At 33.9% G+C, this 18,846-nt stretch overlaps 1 protein-coding gene across 1 annotated transcript in view; it reads right to left on the reverse strand.

The window, feature by feature from the left end:
* Nucleotides 1-5,406: 5,406 nt before the first annotated feature.
* Nucleotides 5,407-18,846, reverse strand: part of LOC134238219 (uncharacterized) — a 34,546-nt gene continuing 21,106 nt past the window's right edge. Inside the window, exons 4-9 of the mRNA XM_062720334.1 lie at nt 8,514-8,764; nt 7,961-8,373; nt 7,513-7,794; nt 7,172-7,360; nt 5,924-6,071; nt 5,407-5,771 (exon numbers count right to left, since the gene is read on the reverse strand). Coding sequence (XP_062576318.1) covers nt 5,524-5,771; nt 5,924-6,071; nt 7,172-7,360; nt 7,513-7,794; nt 7,961-8,373; nt 8,514-8,764 — 1,531 coding nt within the window. The 3' untranslated portion in view covers nt 5,407-5,523. The remainder of the gene's footprint in view (nt 5,772-5,923; nt 6,072-7,171; nt 7,361-7,512; nt 7,795-7,960; nt 8,374-8,513; nt 8,765-18,846) is intronic.

Here is an 18,846-nt window from a genome sequence, read left to right on the forward strand (position 1 = left end):
TTTACTGACTCTTGCCATTTTTATTTTATGTGTATATGTATTTCTATAAATCTTACTATGATGAATCATTCATTGGTGCTAAAATACTATTTATAAATAGAATAATTTATATACTATAAAGGTAAAATTATTTTTATTATGTCCGCATAATAGATGATTCGGGAGAATTTTTTGTCCTATCCGTCCGTCTGTATGTCTGTTGGTTTATCTGTTGTCTAGCTTTGTATTGACAATCCCTCTGTTTGTCCGCAAAAACTTTAAACTTGCCCATAACTTCTGTGTGGGAGGATCTATGACTACTGTGTACTCACTAATTTTAGTGGGGAGGTTAATTTTCGGATCTTTCTGTTATTTCCTAATCTGCTTCATATGAACAAAGAAAATAGGTCTGCCTTATAACGGGGCACAATTGTAACCCATGGGTATTCTCCAGTTTTCTAATCCAAAATTAGACGGTATAGTATAATCAGTGATGGACTGTTTATGTGGTGGGAAATCTTTTCTATAATTCAACTTTCATAGACAAAATAGAATAATCAGGTAAATTAGAATGCTTGTATACGAGCTACTGATCCAAATTATTAATTTGAAATCTATGACCTGATATTATTGATGATAATTTTAAAACAGAAGATCTGCGTCTACTAAGGCTTAGAGTTACACCTAAAAAAACAACAACCTGAAAAGAATTTTTGCAGATTTTATTGAATATCTATCTTTGATTCCAGAAGTATTTTCAATGTATGAACACTTGAAATTGACTTTTTCTGTGTTAACATCTCTTCACCAGCTCCCACATTTTGTTTGCTGCTGTCTGGCAGCCTGTATGGTTTAGAAATCAGGGCATTCTGCATGAACGTGTTCACGGTATAACTACATCTACTGAGCGACTTGGATTTCAGCTGACTCCATCTGTAAATTACGTACAATTAATATTAACAATCTAATCCAAGCAATCTGTCGTCAGGTCCCTCAGTGGGTTTTGAACCCGCTACGAAAGGATCAGCACCTTGTTCTTTCCCCCTAGAGCAAATATTTACCACTTCGCCGCTGGGCTCAAAGTTTTAAATATACTAAGCTTAATCTTAGTAGAAGTTACGAGAGAAGGACTATCCAAGGATGATCGGAAAATGCCCCTCCCCCCTATTGCAAATATTTGAATTTAAAATATTTACTGACTGGACATATAACCAGCATCTGTGATTTTCCCTTAAAAAGAAAAGAGGTGTATCACCCCCTCCCCACACCATTTGGCTATTTCTGATGGAATATATTTCATAGATAGTTTTCAAGATGATTTTGCATGATTGAAAAGGGGTTTTCATACTGATATGCTAGAAATTGTAAAAACATCTTTGAAGATCTTTTACTTTATAACGGCTTTGGTGATAAATCTATCAACAAAACTTAATGATGACTGTGATGACTTTAACTTCCTTTATTTATGCATCATTATACCCTTTACAATTTTGAATGGGATTTATTTCTCTAAGTTTATTAGACGCGCAAGAGGATGCTATATCTATGGATAATATCGACATGTAAAACGAGGTAAACTATTGACAAAAAAGTTAATGAGAATAAAATATCATCTCGCTTTTAGATCTTACATATTGCAAATTCAATGGTCGACACAAAGATTCTGTAAGCAAGTACAAGAAAAGTATGGAGATAACGAACAGTATTCAATCTCAAATCCATAAAACAATACAAAATATGAGTAGAGCAAACACGGACCTCCGAAACATCAGAGGTGGGATCAGGTGCCATGAAGGAGTGAGCATCCCCTGCTTACCGGTCAAACCCGCCGTGTGCTCCTTGTCATGATCAGAATAACGGAAAATCCGTCGTCAATTCAGCGTATAAATAAAGGACTAACAATTAGTCTGAAAGACGTCAGTCAGCATTTGACTCAATGATAAATTGGATTTGCTGACAAGGTCATTGTATCGACAATAGAAGTTACGAAATGATGACTTTTAATGAGACTGGTGATATTCTTGTTTCATTAATTAGCGTGTCAATAATTTACCTGTTTTAGAAATTGTTCATACGTAGAGCATACTCCTTATGCAGGTGATGAAGGTATATTGCTGCATAAGTAAGGAAAGTTGGCGATAGAAAAGTTAAAGTCATCACGTTTATCAAATAGCTTGATTGTTAGATTACCATTAACGTCTTTTTCAAGTAAAATATCCAAGTATGAAACAGATGTGTCAGACTCTGTGGTATCTTTCATCTCAAGCTCTCCTGGATATATCGTATCGACGTAGGAATGGAAATTACCATTGTTAATTGACAATACGTCTTCCAAATATCTAAATGTCGAATTGAAGGCCACAACAAGTATTTTATTCTTTTCATGCATAAGATTTTCCACAAATTCTGCTTCATATTAATATAAAATAGGTGCGCTAATAACGGAGCGCAATTGATACCCATTGGAATTCCAATGGATTGTTGGAATACCTTGTCTCCAAAAACCACATAGATATTGTCAATCAGAAACTCAAGCATCTCTTTGATGTCAACTTCAGAGTACTTGTGTGTGCAATCAGAATGTGTTTTAACAAAATAATTTTGCAAATGACCAATGACCAGGAAAGTAAATTTACGAGATCCATTTTTAATGAAAAAGCAGCGTTCAGTGATATCAAAAAGCCTGGACTTTAATTTATCGTGGGGAACGGTTGTGTATAAAGTTGAAAAGTCGTAAGTTTTTAAGCTGATGATTTTGGTAAAATCTTGTGATTTCAAATTGTCCAATAGTTTTTTTGGAATTTTTGAGTATCCACATCTGATTCACACCACTTCTTGAATATATTGTTGCACAGTACTCTTGAAGTTTTTGCTTAACAACTGTCAATATCTTAGTGAGGAGTAACGAAAGAGGCTTGGTTGAACATTTACTGGAACCCGCAATCTATCTTTGTTTGTAAGGATTTTTATGAAGTTTCGGAATTTCATATATATATATAGGGTGGTTTAAATTCATTTTGGATCTATGGAATATTAAAAATAATTTATACTGACATTTGATTTTGAAGAATTTCTTCCTTAGAAAAGGAAGTATGAGTATAAGTAGGATTGCCCTTGTAGAATTTATTCCAAGTTCTTCTAAAATATAATTTATATAATGAGCCTTACAAACGAAGACAATATTGTTACCCGCTTTTTGGCAGGGACCAGTACGTACTCATGTAATCTATCTAATTATTTTTTCACTTCTGGATTATTGAACACAGAAGGATAGATGGTTTTCATATTGCCCCTCAATCTTTTAATACGCGACGTTAACATGGATCTGATACATTTAATCCATTCTGACAAGGTGTCAACTTCTTCTTTTTCATATCTGGCCCATTGTCTGGCGTAATTTTCAACAGAATCCATAATATTTATGAAATTCCGACGCCAGTTGAAGGATCGGGGTCCCTATATTTAGGACCTTTTAAAATAAGTGATCTAAGGTCCTCATTATCAACTATATTTACGTCACCTGTAATAACGTGTCCAGCAGGACTATAGTTATAGGGCGAAGAAGTACATGAACACGATGGAAGATTATGTTTCAGATACTCAGTATCCAGGCCATGTAAAGTTTTTTTGTTATTGAAATTTTTGGAAGCAATTTATCATTGATTCAAATGCTTACTGACGTTTTTTTTATATTAATTGTTAGTCCATTATTTGCACACTGCATTGACGATTTTCTGAACATGACAAGAAGCACACAGCAGGTGTGACCGGTTGGAAGGGAATGATCACTTCCGATTTCCCCCTGATTCCACTTTATGTTTTGGAGGTCAATGTTTACTCAGCTCTTAATTTTGTATTGTTGAATGGCCTTTTGAGCTTGAGTACCGTTTCTTATCTCCATATCTTTTATTCATCCATCTGTGCTAATATTTTATGTATCGCTAGCACTAGCAATGAATTTTTATTTTATATATACAAAATGGCACTCACATTAAAACTACTAAAACTTTTCTTTGAAGAGAATGAATTTAGAAATTCATAAAACGAACAAAAATTAGATTCAGTTACTATTTGTACTGAGATTTTCGACATTTGGCTATCGCTTTCAGCGATGTCGTGATTGAATCATTGCTTGGACCATCCTTGAAATGGCACAAGCTGTTGTGAAATTAAACCATAAATACATATATAGCTTTCAGGGTTATTGTGATGGCCCGATCTGTTTGTCAACATTGTCACATAATATATCATCTCCTATTATTTATAAAGGTTAACAAATTAAGAGGAAACTGTTAGTAAATAGGGTACATGAAGAAAATGTCAAGCCACATAACAGTGTGTTTAAATTAAAATACATTCTTCAACATAACCAGATGAAGATTAAAAAAATGTTAATCATGAATTTATGTAAATAAATTATTTGTGACGTCACAATACAATCATTAGCATTCAACACAATCTCTGGATTACCTGTTTTGGCCCCTCTCAGAAGGTACCATCTATTTGCAATTGACTTTGAAATGGTTCCAAAAAGATTTTACATACTGAAAGCGGTTACAAGAATGTTTCTAAAATGCCATTAATTGATAAATTATTTGGTTTAATTGTTCTTTTTTACCATATTCGATCAATTTATATATTCATTTTTTTTATTCATTTATCATACTTCAGTTTAGAAAAGTAGCCAAACAAAAGTGAAGAAAAAAAGGAGAACAACTATTTTAAAAGTTAGAAATGTTTCAGGTGGATTATGGGAAATGATATATGATAAATACCTCAGGATCACCTATATTTAATTTATTAAAACATACTTTTGTACTCAGAATTTTCTCGTTCTAACAAAAGTTAATAACTAAGAATAAACGATTTCTTATCACTAATCTTCACGTAAGACACCAGAAAATGAAACTCACTTCAGTTATATTACATTTCGAGTTTATTAGCTTTGTTTTTTCATTGAGATTTGTCATTTCAAAAAAGTCTTCATTATGAGTTAACATTTAATCACTGAACCGATAGCATGATCTCCCACGTATAAAAAACATTTTAAGTTCAGATAATCACAATCACAGTATCTGACTTTGAGGTTCATAACAAATGATTAGGTTTACAGTGTGAATATCTCGGAATATTCACTAAGATAAACAAACATTTTGTAGAAGAAACGATAAAACTATAAGATGCTAATTGTACACAATCTAGAAAATCATTAAAAAGCATTTCTTGCACTAGATAAACCTCCATGTTCATATGTTAAAACTAAACTGTAAATTTTTATCATTGTTAGAAAGTACACCTGAATAATCCGACACACTGTTAATTCTGACGTTAAATTTCTTTCCCATTTTAGTATTTTCTGTGTTTTAAACACTGTGCAATCCGACACCATGTCTATTCCGACACATAATTTGAGTCCCAGTGCATGTCGGATTAGACAGGTTTCACTGTACATGTATATGGAATAGAAGAGACAAAAACTGATTAGTTTAAAAAATAGATATAATTGCACAGTTGGCTACAGTTGCACAGTTCTGTGTTGGTTTTTTATAAGTTTTTCAGTAACAGGGTTACATAAATTACAAAGAATACAGTCATTAACACATGTTGTTGACTCGCAGCACTATTGACAGGACATCCCGTCTCTTCCTCTATAGGAGTCGTATACCTCCAGTTACCACATTTAGGAAAATTATACGGTGGTTTGGGAATCTGATTTATCTCTCCGACTTGTAGAATAATACCCATTCCAATCTCGGCGTGGAAATCAACATGGCAATGAAAGAACCAGAAACCTTATAAAAAAGCAAGAGGATAAAACCAATAAGATGATGGTATGTGTGTTTGTTATTCATGCACCTGATTAGTAATTATCCTACATACCTGAAAGAAATCTTTCTCTGATGTGTGTAGCACGTGTGAATTTAAATAAAGGAATTTATCCTACCTGGATTAGTGGCATGTATACGGAGAATGGTGTATCCGCCATTTGCAACAGTCACTGTGTCCTTTTGAACCGACATGTTTAGATTTCTGGTAATGTTTCCTGCTTCGTTAAACCTTTTCACCTCTTGGAGTGTAGTGGATCGGTTAAGCTGCGTATAGATGTAGAAACATCAGGTATTTATTGTCCATAATGCTCACATTTACGTATACATGGTTAAGATTGTCTTTAAGATTAAATAAGTTGGTTTAAGCTATAGTACATATTCTTTGATGCTGAAATGATTAGGGATTTATATTGCATATATATCTTTACATTTACTAAAAATGGAATGGTTCCTTTCACCACATTGTTGTCCTGATTAGGCATTGTTCTTAATTGGAACACGCAGATGATCAAAAATTACAAAAATATGAAAGATAAAGTGATGGTTCTCAAGAAAAGACTACAAATTTGATTTTAGCGACGAACATCAAAATCAATCATTTCATAAGCTTCACCTTATTTGAATTAGGGTAGTCCACAAATTAAAATATTTTTTTTATTTACATTTTACAAACCATTTGCTTAAACATGTTTTAATAGTTCATAAATACAACTGCAATATAGGCGCCCTGGGAATGGTTAAGCTGGAATATACTATCAAATGATAAATATACTCAAATACTTAAAATAGTTTTCTTTTTATAATGCATAAGATCTACGTTTGAAATTTTTCTAAAACGAGGAAATCAATTGACAAACATTCACTTGTAAAGTAACCATTTCAAAGTTGTTTGGTAAAAAAAAACAATGCCAGCAAATTTAATTTATCATTAAATTTTGTATGAATTTTCTGTTTTTCTCAATGACTACATCGTATTTGTTAACAGTCGGCCGGGGAGCTCACTCCTATATGGCACCTGATCCATCTTTGATGTTTTAAGGTCCGTGTTTTCTCTCTTCCTGATTTTTTATTCTTTGATTGAATACTGTTCGCTATCTCCATGTTTTTAAAAGATTAAATAAATTTTTGCAGGCGGGCTAAATTAGTCTAAATTTTTAGATACTTGTAGAATGAGATCTATAAATGCTTGGTGGGATGTTACTTAGTTTTACAAGTGATCGTAACTCTATTCTTTACAGTGCAATGTGAATTGCCACACGCCTGATACAAAATGTAAAAAATACAGGTATCAAAAGTACATATATACTTGTGGCAAAGAATTTGAATTGAAATATAAATTTGGTCTTTGATTAAGTTTCTGTTACCTTGCCCATCCCGACCACTCTGTAACTGTAGCCATGGAGATGCATGGGATGATTGGCTGCAAAGGTTTTGCCTTCGTTCACTATGATAAACTCAACTACATCGCCGAGGTTCACCTTTTTAATGTGGACACATTTGCAAAATTCGGACGAACAGTCACGACCATCATCAAAAGAATCACACATCAGTTCCTGCCAGTACAAGGGGCATTTATATATTCTTTACCAGAATGTAAATACACTTCAAAATCTCTTTCCGATCTCTTTCCTGGTGATACTTGAAAATAAATTCTAAAATTGAATAGTCGAATAAGAGGAAATCAAAATGTATTATATCTATTCACCTTGGGGATATCGTTGTATTGTGTAAGGGGTGGTGCTGGGGGCAGCATTGAAGATATATAGTTGATCTGAGGCAGGTACGCGTGGTCCACGCTCTCTATTGCAGAGGTGGGGTAGAAAAACGGATCGTTGAAATAGTAGTTGTTAATCTTGTTGAAATCCATGGACAGGTACACATTTTTATCCGGAGTTTCCGATAGAGCCTCGTCATTTTCATGAAGGGATATCAGTTTGGTTACAGGAATCAGATCTTCAGATTCTGCTTTGTCCCATGGATTAAGTTGCTTCAAAATCAATTTACAAAAATTCAGTTATATTCGGTTCCGTTTACCTTTATTTTGCAATAAGATGGGGAAGCTAAAAACAAATCCAGCATTGGGAAACAGAGTATATTGAGTTTTAAAAATGTAAAACAGATTTGATTTGTAATCTGTTTTTCATATTATGTACCTTTCCAGAACGAGGCTCTATGTCATATCCTGTAGGTAAATCTGGCAGGTTTCCTTCAGCTCCTTGATAATGAAGAATGGTCTCTTGGTGGACCTTCTTAAAAACACAGAGTGATTCACCGTGACTGCGAATCCAGTAGTTGTCAACGGACTGGGTTGCATGTAGAACAATATCGTATCGTTCACCTGCAAACACTGTTAGGGATTCCACTGTGATTGGTTTTACCGGAAAACCATCAGTAGCTATGATAACGAGGCTATGGTTGTCAATGGAGAACTGGATGGGACATTCGAGTAAACCGCTGCTAATCAGACGGATTCTGTAGCGTTTGCCTTGCTCAACAGACAGCATCTCCTGAGGTGTTTTGATCATGGTATTATCTACATTTGTAAATTCGTGGAATGTTCCTTTTTCTAAAAGTATGAACATTGAATTTTTTTACCTTGATTAACGCAAAATCATAACATTAAAGATGAACAAATAAACGTTTTTAATCAAACTGGAAGTCTAAAAAATGTTTGATTCGTAGTACAAATTAGATTTATTTTCGTACCATTAATGAGCATAGAAGCGGGAGTACTGTCGCCCCCTGCATGATTATATTTGGCAAGTCGATTTATTGCTAATTCCACCAACCAATCATTAATGACTATAGTGTGTTCCAGTAAATCGTAATCATAAAGTCCAAGATGAGGCTCGTTGTCATCCGACTGACGTATAACAAGGGCTCCAAAGACGCCATCCATTCTCTGAACCCCGGAATGGGAGTGCCAAAAGTAGGTTCCTGGGTGGTCAGGCTTAAATCTGTTAGCATTTACAAAAGTTTCTATATGTCGTCGAATTCGACTTTGTCATTTAAAATGATGCAAATCCAAGAAAGTTTAAAGGGACTTACTCTTACTTGTATCTGTCTGCCTGTCATATTTTATTGTAAACAAGTCAAAGAGGTTAACGATAGAAAAATTAAAGTCATCACTATTATCATGAAGCTTCATTGTTAGATTACCATGAATATCTTTTTATAGGAATGAATTATATGGAGATAACGAACAGTATTCAAGATCAAAGTCTATAAAACAATACAAAATAGGAGTAGAGCAAACACGGTTCCCGAAAAAAAATCAGAGCTGGGATCAGGTGCCATAAAACACTGAGCATCCTTTGCTGACCGATCACACCCGCCATGTGCTCCTTCCTGATTGCAATATTATGGGGGAAAATGGACGAACAATAAGTATGAAAAACGTCAATCAGCATTTTACTCAATGTTAAATTTTACTTGCTGACAAGGTCATTGTATCGACCATAGAACTTACGAAATGATGACTTTAAACGGGACTGCTGAGATTCCCGCCTCATTGACCTCAGTACTTCACCTCGCCTTAGAAAATGATTATACGTGGAGCATGCCCCCGCGCATCGAATCAACCGAGATTTACAAACTCCCCTCGCAGGTGATGAAGGTACACTGCCGCATAAGCAAGGGAAGTTGACGACAGAAAAGTTAAAGTAATCACGTTTATCATAGAGCTTGGTTGTTAGATTACCATTTATGTCTTTTTCAAGTCAAATATTTTTGGGGTATCTTTTATCTCAAGTTCACCAGGATATATTGTATCGACATAAGAATGGAAGTTACCATTGTTAATTGAGAATACGTCGTCGATACATCTAAATGTCTAGTTGAAGACCATAAAAATGGATTTTTTTTAATTCGATAATATCGAGGAAAAGATACTGACATTGACCTGCTTTTGCTCCTAAAATAAAACAGTCAAATGTTATCTAAATGAAATTATCATTTAGTTATATCGTTTTTTGAATTTCGAAAATTTCATTATTATTTTCTAAATTAAAAATATGAAAAGAACCAATCCTTAAGAATAGCAATGAAAGAAACGGTGTACATGTGCATGACAATTTCATGTCGATGTCACAGGATATTTATGAGACATCCTTTTCTGCAATTAATAAATGAAGTAAACTTTTTAACATAAATAATTAACATTAACTTGCATCCTTACTTGTATTGGAATGACGCATGCACAGGGATAGCACATTGAGTAACCATGGATATTCCATCCATATGTGGTGAATATCGCTGGTGAAGTCCATGCCAGTGGATCGAAAGTCCATCAGAACCTTCCAATTAGTTGTTTACATTAACTACTATCGTGTCTCCTTCGCACACCTAAAATTTATACAAAATATTAAAATGATTATAGGGTTACATTCCAACATATTTTAATTTCAATGTTTCCTTATTTTTTAATTTGAAATCCATAAAATGTTTAAAAAAGTACCGGCATGCTGTTTCTTGACATTAACCTTAAGATCCAAACTTATACATGTATTTGTTTGGCAGATATTTGCGTCAGGAAACTTTGAGATTTATCTTGAAATGCATTGCGAGCTAAAGAAATGATGAGATCAAAGTGAGATTATCACTTTATCCTTATACATCACTTCATAGGACAATGGACGTATGAGCTATTTCACAATTTTTTTTCCATCGAAAACATCTTGAAATGTGTTGAAAACAATGATGACGGAGACTTACATGGATCCCGGGGCCAGGCACCATTCTATTGACTGTGATTATCCCCCTTTTCGTCCCGTCCGCCGCCACGCAGTGTGGACGTGAACAATCCGTGACGTTGTATGGACAGTTGAAGCATGCTTTGGATAATGTGTGATAGTACTCCACGGTGAAGTTGTACTCACACGTCATCGAAATATGGCTGTCACATTTCCTGATGCATGGGTGATTCCTGTAATCTTGAAAGATAACAACAAAAGAAACTAATTAATATGACAATTTCCGAGTGGCACCTGATCCCGTGGCACCTGATCCCACCTTGAGATTTTGGAGGTCCATCTTTTGGAGCTCCGCTCCTGTTTTGTTTTGTCTTATGAACTTTTGATCTTGAATAGTGATCGTTATCTCCATATGTTTCATTCTGCAATGGCAAATTGTCAGTCATTCATACGTATTTTTGCCTTTCCGATTGTCCTTTCTAAAATTGTTTCTCCTCCTTCAATGTTTGTCCTATCTCAATAAAACTTTGCCCATAAGTATATTTTTCTACATAATTCTGTTCATTAGTTTTTTTAATAAACGGTGAACGATTTTAATATGACTATCAAAAAAATTGAAAAATTTAATGAAAGCCTTTAAACACAATATTTTTCTCTGAAGAAATATTCAGATATCATCCCATTTTGTGAATCAATTAAATATTTTTCAAAACCATGCAAATCCACAACCGAAATGCACATGTTATTTAATAATAAAGGAGCAATATATTTATATCCATGACATATATAGAGATAACGAACAGTATTTTTAGCTTAAAAGTCCATAAAACAATAAAAAGTAAGCGCTGAGTAAACGTCAGAGATGGAATTAGGTGTCATGGAGGGGTGAGCATGCCCTGCGGACAGGTCACTTCCGCCGTGTACCCCTTGTCATGATCGAGATTCGTCGTCAATATAGTGTGTATATAATGGCTAACAATAAGTATGAAAACTTCAGTCAGCATTTGCATCAATGATAAATTGTATTTGCACAGAAGGTCATTGTAATGAACAAAGAAATTACGAAATGATGACTTTAAACGAGATGATGACTAAAATCGATACTGCTGATATTCTTGTTTCATCAACTTGTTTGTCATATAGTTTACATTGTTTTAAAAATTGCATATACGTAGAGCATGCTCTTGCATATCGAATCAACTATGATACTTAAACTCAGTATGCAGATAATGAAAGTATATTGCTGTATAAGTAGGGGAAGCTGACGATTGAAAAGTCATCATGCCTCTTTTCTTTATCTTAGGCTTTCTAACGAAAGAGAAAAAAAGATGGACTGTATTTAAAGGTGAACGAGACTTTAATAATTGTCTTCGTAGTCCAGGCCTCAGGATCATGAAACAGACTTAGGCTTAAGTCAAAATTTCGATCATCTATAAAATTGTTTAAAATTCTGAAATGAAACTCTTAATAAGCAAATGGCATCAGATTGATAATACTAAATTGGAAAGCATTTTCATTTTGAACTGCTTATTTCTAAAAATATTTCAGAGCCATATACATGCACAACTTTTGAATTTAGCTTAAGATGCTTCATGATCCCTGGGCCTGGTCCTCTAACAAACTGTTCGTATTCTAACTGGCACTTATTGTGCTCTTTTATATGCTGATCTACATATTTTACATTCCTATGGAGAAAAAATTCTTTTAAACTTCTACATAATTAGAAAAAGAACACACTTGCCCTAATCATGACATTTAGATATATCGAAGATTTTGCTCTCAATTAACTTGAGTAATCTCCATTTATATATCGAAACGATATATTCTAATAAGCTTAAAATAAAAGATACCACAGAGTCTAACAGATCTGTTTCATACCTGGATTTTTTTTTTACTAGAAAAAGACGTTCATGGTGATCTAACAACAAAGCTCTATGATCATGATGGCCTTACATTTTCAATCGCGAACTTTCCTCACTTATGAGGTTTTTTAAGTGTAGTACAGAACCTAGACGGCTGTGGTCGTTTGATAGGGGATTCATACACCTCCAGGCGCCGGGATCATGAAACAGATATTGACTTACGTCAAATTTTCAATTGCCTGTAAAATGTTTATTAATTAACGAATTAATCTCAGAACTTGCAAAGAACAGCACTTTTGTGAATCAATATTTTAACATATTTTAATTTTGATCCGCTTGACTTCCACAACATTTAAGTACAACATGAAGATTTTGAATTAAGCTTAAGACGCTTCATGATCCTGGGGCCTGGGCACCTGATCCCACCTTTAGAATTTTGAGAGTACCTTTGTATACCAACTACATGTATGCGAATTTTTACTGATTCAATTTTTTAGCTGGATCATTGTTCAATATCCAAACCCCTTTCGGTGAAATCAATTATCAATGACAGATATAGTGTTATTAAATAAACAGGGCAAATCGTTGAAATTCACACTTAGTGGAAAAAAATATTTACAACCTCCACTGAAGCATCGACTGGCAACGTTTTACCTAAGGTTGTCATTTTCAACTTTTACCCCCAATACACGAATACCTTGAAATATTGTTGAAGTCACATATCATCAACTGATACATCTACAAATTTGAAATTTTGAATGATTTTAAAGTTAATGAATTTTGGACGAGGACTTTCTTCACAAAATGAACACTTTTTATTAATTTTGATCTGACAAAAACGCCAAAAATAATAATCTGATGTTAATTTGTGAATCAAATTTGATTTAATTTGATTACGAAAATTCATTAGAATTATGAATTGATTAGATTTTATAAGACTTGAAATATATTACTTACCTTGGAACAGGTGATTACATGCCACAGTAAATATATAATAGTTTAAAAAGAGCACAAATCCTTTTAGCATATTTAAACAGCTATTTTGCAGTGTATTATACTATATTTTTTAACAAGTATGGTTTTTGAGAACCCGGATTAAGTATTGATGCATAAGAATAAAAGGGACTTGTTCCCAACTTTCAGCAGACAGCTCAAATAGGACAGGGCTATTCAAGTATCGGTTCGTCAATTTGCTTTGAAAAGACATGGTTTATATTTCTCTTTTACCTGCTTACATAATAAACTGGGTTCAGTGAATATAGGCTTCCAAGCGATTTTGCAATTGTTTGTATTAAGAATGGCCTTAACAATTTTCTATAATTTTATATTTCCACACGCCAAGGTTCCCAAACAAATACGTATAGATTTCTTTTCCTTAAGGAATTGTACTTAAAAATTTACGAAAATTAAAAATCATTCAGTGAAAATTGTTGACGATGTTTACAAATATGATGAAACATATGGAGATAACGAACAGTATTCAAGATGAAAAGTTCATCAAACATTACAAAACAGGAGCAGAGCAGACACGGACCTCCAAAACATAGGTAGGATCAGATGTCATGGCATTATTTGCATAATTTGCATATAATATATTGCATAATTGCTGTAGAGGATTATCGTATAGCAAACACAGATCTCCAAAAGATCGGAAATGAGAGTGGGTGCCATGAAGGACTGAATACCCCTGTAGACCGGCAACAACCGCCGTGTTCTCCTTGTCATGATAGGGAAATAAGGGGAAAATCTGTCGTCAGTTCAGGGTACAGATTATAGCCTAACATTCAGATGTAACTATTTTTTTTTTAATTCATCGTTAATTCTTTTAATAATATGAACAGAATAGTCGTAAGTTTGGTAAAATGTAAAGGAATGTATGAATATATTTAACATAATTATGGCTAATAGCAGGCAATTCCTCCTTGTTCGAATGATTATTTAAATGCTGTGGGGAAAGTTTGTATTTAATTGCCAAAAATACAGACACCCGGAGGTGGGATCAGATGCAGAGGAGAAGAAGAGATCCCTTTTTGATCGGTCACACAAAAACCCCTTAAAATTGGCTTGAAACGTATCAGCCAAAATACGACTTAATGATAGGTTGTACATCCTTAAAACAAGTCGTTATAAGACCAATGAATTTACGAAACGCTGACTTTGAATTGGATTGTCGAAATCCATGTTAATTAAATCAAATTATCTGTCAGTAGTCTGCTGCAAAGGTTGAAATACTGATCGTTTTAAGTGTATGCTTTTGAGTTTTTACTTTGATTTTGTAGTCGCAAATAAGTTCTTTGTACACTTATCTTTTCTAACAAATAATTCTATAATCTAAAGTTACATTTTTAAAGGTATATACTTCAATAAAATTTGTACCTTTCCCAAAAACGAATCGTATCTTCAAGAATAAATATCACAGCTATCTTTATAATGATACTGGGCTAGTTTTGCGTGCTTTATATCTACATGTATGTATTTTTATGCAATGAAACACAGGAGATAATGTACACCATTCAAGATCAAAAGTCTATCAAACTATACAAAATAGGAGCAGAGCAAAAACGGACCCCCAAAACATCAGAGGCGGTATCAGGTGCCATGGAGGAGTGAGCATCCCCTGCCGACCGGTCACACTCGCAATGTGCTCCTTGTCATGATTGGGAAAGAACGGGAAAATCCGTTGTCAATTCAGTTTATAAATAATGAACTAACAATTAGTATGAAAAACACTAGTCAGCATTTGACTCCAAGATAAATTGTATTTGCTGACATCGTCATTGTATCGACCATAAAACTTACGAAATGATGACGACTTTAAATGAGACTGCTAATATTCTTGTTTCATCGTCTTCTTTGTCAATAATTCACCTCGTTTTAGAAATTGTTCATACGTACAGCAACTAACTTGACATTCACTGAAACATGCACAACTAAGTGCGCTTGAGCAACTGTTGATTACAAGCTTTAGTTCACAATTTGAGAATAGATTCTTAACCAATAACATATTGACGTTTGTCTCGTTAAAAGGGAATGAAAATTTAGACATCAGAATATTGATATTCTGTTATTTTTTATGTAATTTAATGAGATAATGTGATAACAAACAGTATTCAAGCTTAAAGTCTATTACGTAATACAGAAGGGAGTGGAGCTAACAAAGACACCCAAACTTTTACATGCACTACCAGCTTGACAATTTACAAAGCTTTCTTTTGTTACCTGATCACGCATTTCACGCGGTTTAGTAAATATGTGCTTCAAAAGTGATTTTACAATATATTTACCTGTGATTTTGCCTACAGAAAAATATTTCTTTACACCTTTCGAGTTTAAATCTGCAAAGGAGGTTGTCCGAAACAATTTTATTTCAATTCAGTATAACAAATTTTGTTTGATATCTTAAGCTTAGGAAAACAATGAAATAAACAGAGATAACGAACTGTATTCAACCTGAAAATTCCATCAAACAATTAAAAAAAAACAAAACAATCATATATATATATATATATATATATATATATATATATATATATATATATATATATATATATATATATATATATATATATATATATATATATATATATATATATATATATATATATATATATATATATATATATATATATATGAACACATTTTAAAAGTATGCAGAGTAATGCATTGGTCTTTACATCGCGGGTTCGAATCCATTATTGAACACATTTTCGGTAGATCTTTTATATATATATATATATATATATATATATATATATATATATATATATATATATATATATATATATATATATATATATATATATATATATATATATGTATGTATGCATTAGCTTTTTAGTTTAGAACACATTTTAAAAGAAGCAGGCGGTGTGTCGAATCCATCGCATTGCGGGAAAGTGCCGAGACCGGTCAAAATTTGAAGCCCTTCACCGGCATGTGACGTCTCCATATAAGTGCTCAGGGACGTTAAACAATATACAATCAATCAATCAATCGAATGAGACCTTATAAGCTCAGGTCCCTTGTCACAGTAGGAGCTGTCACGAAAAGGATCGTTCACTACTTAATGACCATGATTGCCGAATTTTATTCTAAATTTACAGCCGTCCTTCGGTAAGTGGTGGCGTCGACTCAGAATGAATAATTCTCTAAAGGAACGTTAAATAACATACAATTAAACAACAACAAAAAAGCGAACACAAGAAATATTTCGACAAATTTAATAATCATACATAGTTATCAAAAGTCTTGTTTAAAATCAACATTTTGCAAATTTTATTGTCGATAAAATGACCCTGTCAACAAATACCGGTACTAGATATCTTAAAGAGTAAATGAAGTTTAAATGAATTTTTCCTTGAAATATGGGTGCTTTCAAATCAAGAATTGTCATATTTAGTATAAAATCTTAAGACTAGATAGTATACATATTTTTAATATCACCCCCACCCACCCCACCCCCTGATTCCGACGCCTATGGATCTTTTAACAAAGAGTGTGCTAGAAAATGTTCTACTAATGTTATTGATACTGTTCAGAATACAATTTTGTGAGATTTTTTCAATGACACATATGGAGATAACGAACAGTATTCAAGATGATCTAAAGTCCATTAAACAATACAAAACAATAGAGCAAATACGGACCTCCAAAACAGAAAAGTGCAATCAGGTGCCCTGGAGGAGTGAGAATCCCCTGCTTACCAGTCACACCCGCCGTGTGCTCCTTGCCATATGCATGTTCGGGACATAACGGAAAAATCCCTCGTCAATTCAGTGTATAAAGAATGGACTAACAATTTGTATGAAAAACGTCAGTCAGCATATGACTCATTGATAAATTGTATTTGCTGACAAGGTTATTGCATGGACGATAGAACTTACGAAATGATGACTTTAAACGAGACTGCTGATGTTCTTGTTTGATCAGCTTGTTTGTCAATAATTTACCTTGTTTTAGATATTGTTCATACGTAGATCATGCCCTTGTGTTTCGAATCAACTCAGGTACATTAACTCCGTATGCAGGTGATGAACGTAAATTGCTGCATAAGTAAAGGAAGTTAACGATAGAAAAGTTAAAGTCATCACGTTTGTCATAGAGCTTAGTTGTCAGATTACCTTAACGTCTTTTTCAAGTGAAATTTCCAAGTATGAAACAGATGTGTCAGACTCTGTGGTATCTTTTTTCTCAAGCTCACCAGGATTACGATTAATTGATAATACGTCGACGATATATCTAAATATAAAGTTGAAGGCAACAAATGTTTTCTTCTTTTCACGAATTAGATTTTGCATAAATTCTGCTTTAGTAAGTAAGTCCAGTAAGTCGTAAGTTATTTAGCAGTTGAATTTGGTAAAATCTTGTGATTTCAAATTGTCCAAAAGTTCCTTGGAATTTTTAAGTATCTACATCTGATTTACTCCACTTCTTGAATATATTGTTACACAGTACTCTTAAAGTTTCTCCGTCACTACTGTTAAAATCTTAGTGAGGAGTAAAGAAAAAGGCTTGGTTGAACATTTACTGGAACCCGATATGTATCTTTGTTTGCAAGGATTCTAAGATTTGGAATCCAATTATATGGAGATAACGAATTGTATTCAAAATCAAAAGTCCATAAAACAATACAAAATAGGAGCAGAGCAAACACGGACCTCCTAAACATGAGGTTATATCAGATGCCATGGAGGAATGAGCATCCCCTGCCGAGGGGTCAAGCGAAAGAAAAAATTAATCAGTTAGAAAAATACAGTCTTTTGCAGGTCGAATGATTAGTATGTTCCTTTAACCCCTGCTGTGTGATTTTTTTTTGGAGTGGGGGGGGGGAATAAATGAACATATTCTTAGTTTTATGTCAACTACTTTCGGTATACATGTATTTAACTTCCTGAAACTTGGAGAGAAATTCAGTATTATATATATGACTTTTGTGGATATAACGAACAGTATTCAAGCTAAAAAGGTCCATTAAACATTACAAAATAGAAATGGAGCAAACACGGTCCTCCACATAAGTTAGTAATACATGTAGTTTGAAATACAATTCGAGGGAAAAATCCATTTCAAATAAAATTCCATGGATACAGCTTAATGTTTGTAAAGCCGATTACACTGTACCATTTATCTAAGCCAGATTGACCACATGAACAGATTTTGATGTTTAAGAGAATGGGTTGGTTAGTTTCTTAGACAAAACAAAATGATTGACTCATATGGAGACGCCACCACTTGCCGGTGGAGAGATTCAAATTTTGTCCTATAATCGGCACTCAGGCCCATTGAGCTGGGAGGGATCTTTTTCGTGCGAGCACCTACTGCGACACGGGACCTCGGTTTTTACGGTCTCATCCGAAGGACCGGTCTCCACGTCTCACAGCGGGATTTGAACCCGCGACGTGAGGATCAACTCCTTACTTCGCGACTCTCGAGCAGACGCTCTAACCACTGCACCACGCGTGCGACCAAAGCAAAATGAAATCAAAA

Source organism: Saccostrea cucullata, unplaced genomic scaffold (assembly GCF_032062105.1).
Source record: "Saccostrea cucullata isolate Sc308-1 unplaced genomic scaffold, CSIRO_AGI_Scuc_v1 ctg570, whole genome shotgun sequence".
Taxonomy (NCBI): Eukaryota; Metazoa; Mollusca; class Bivalvia; order Ostreida; family Ostreidae; genus Saccostrea; species Saccostrea cuccullata.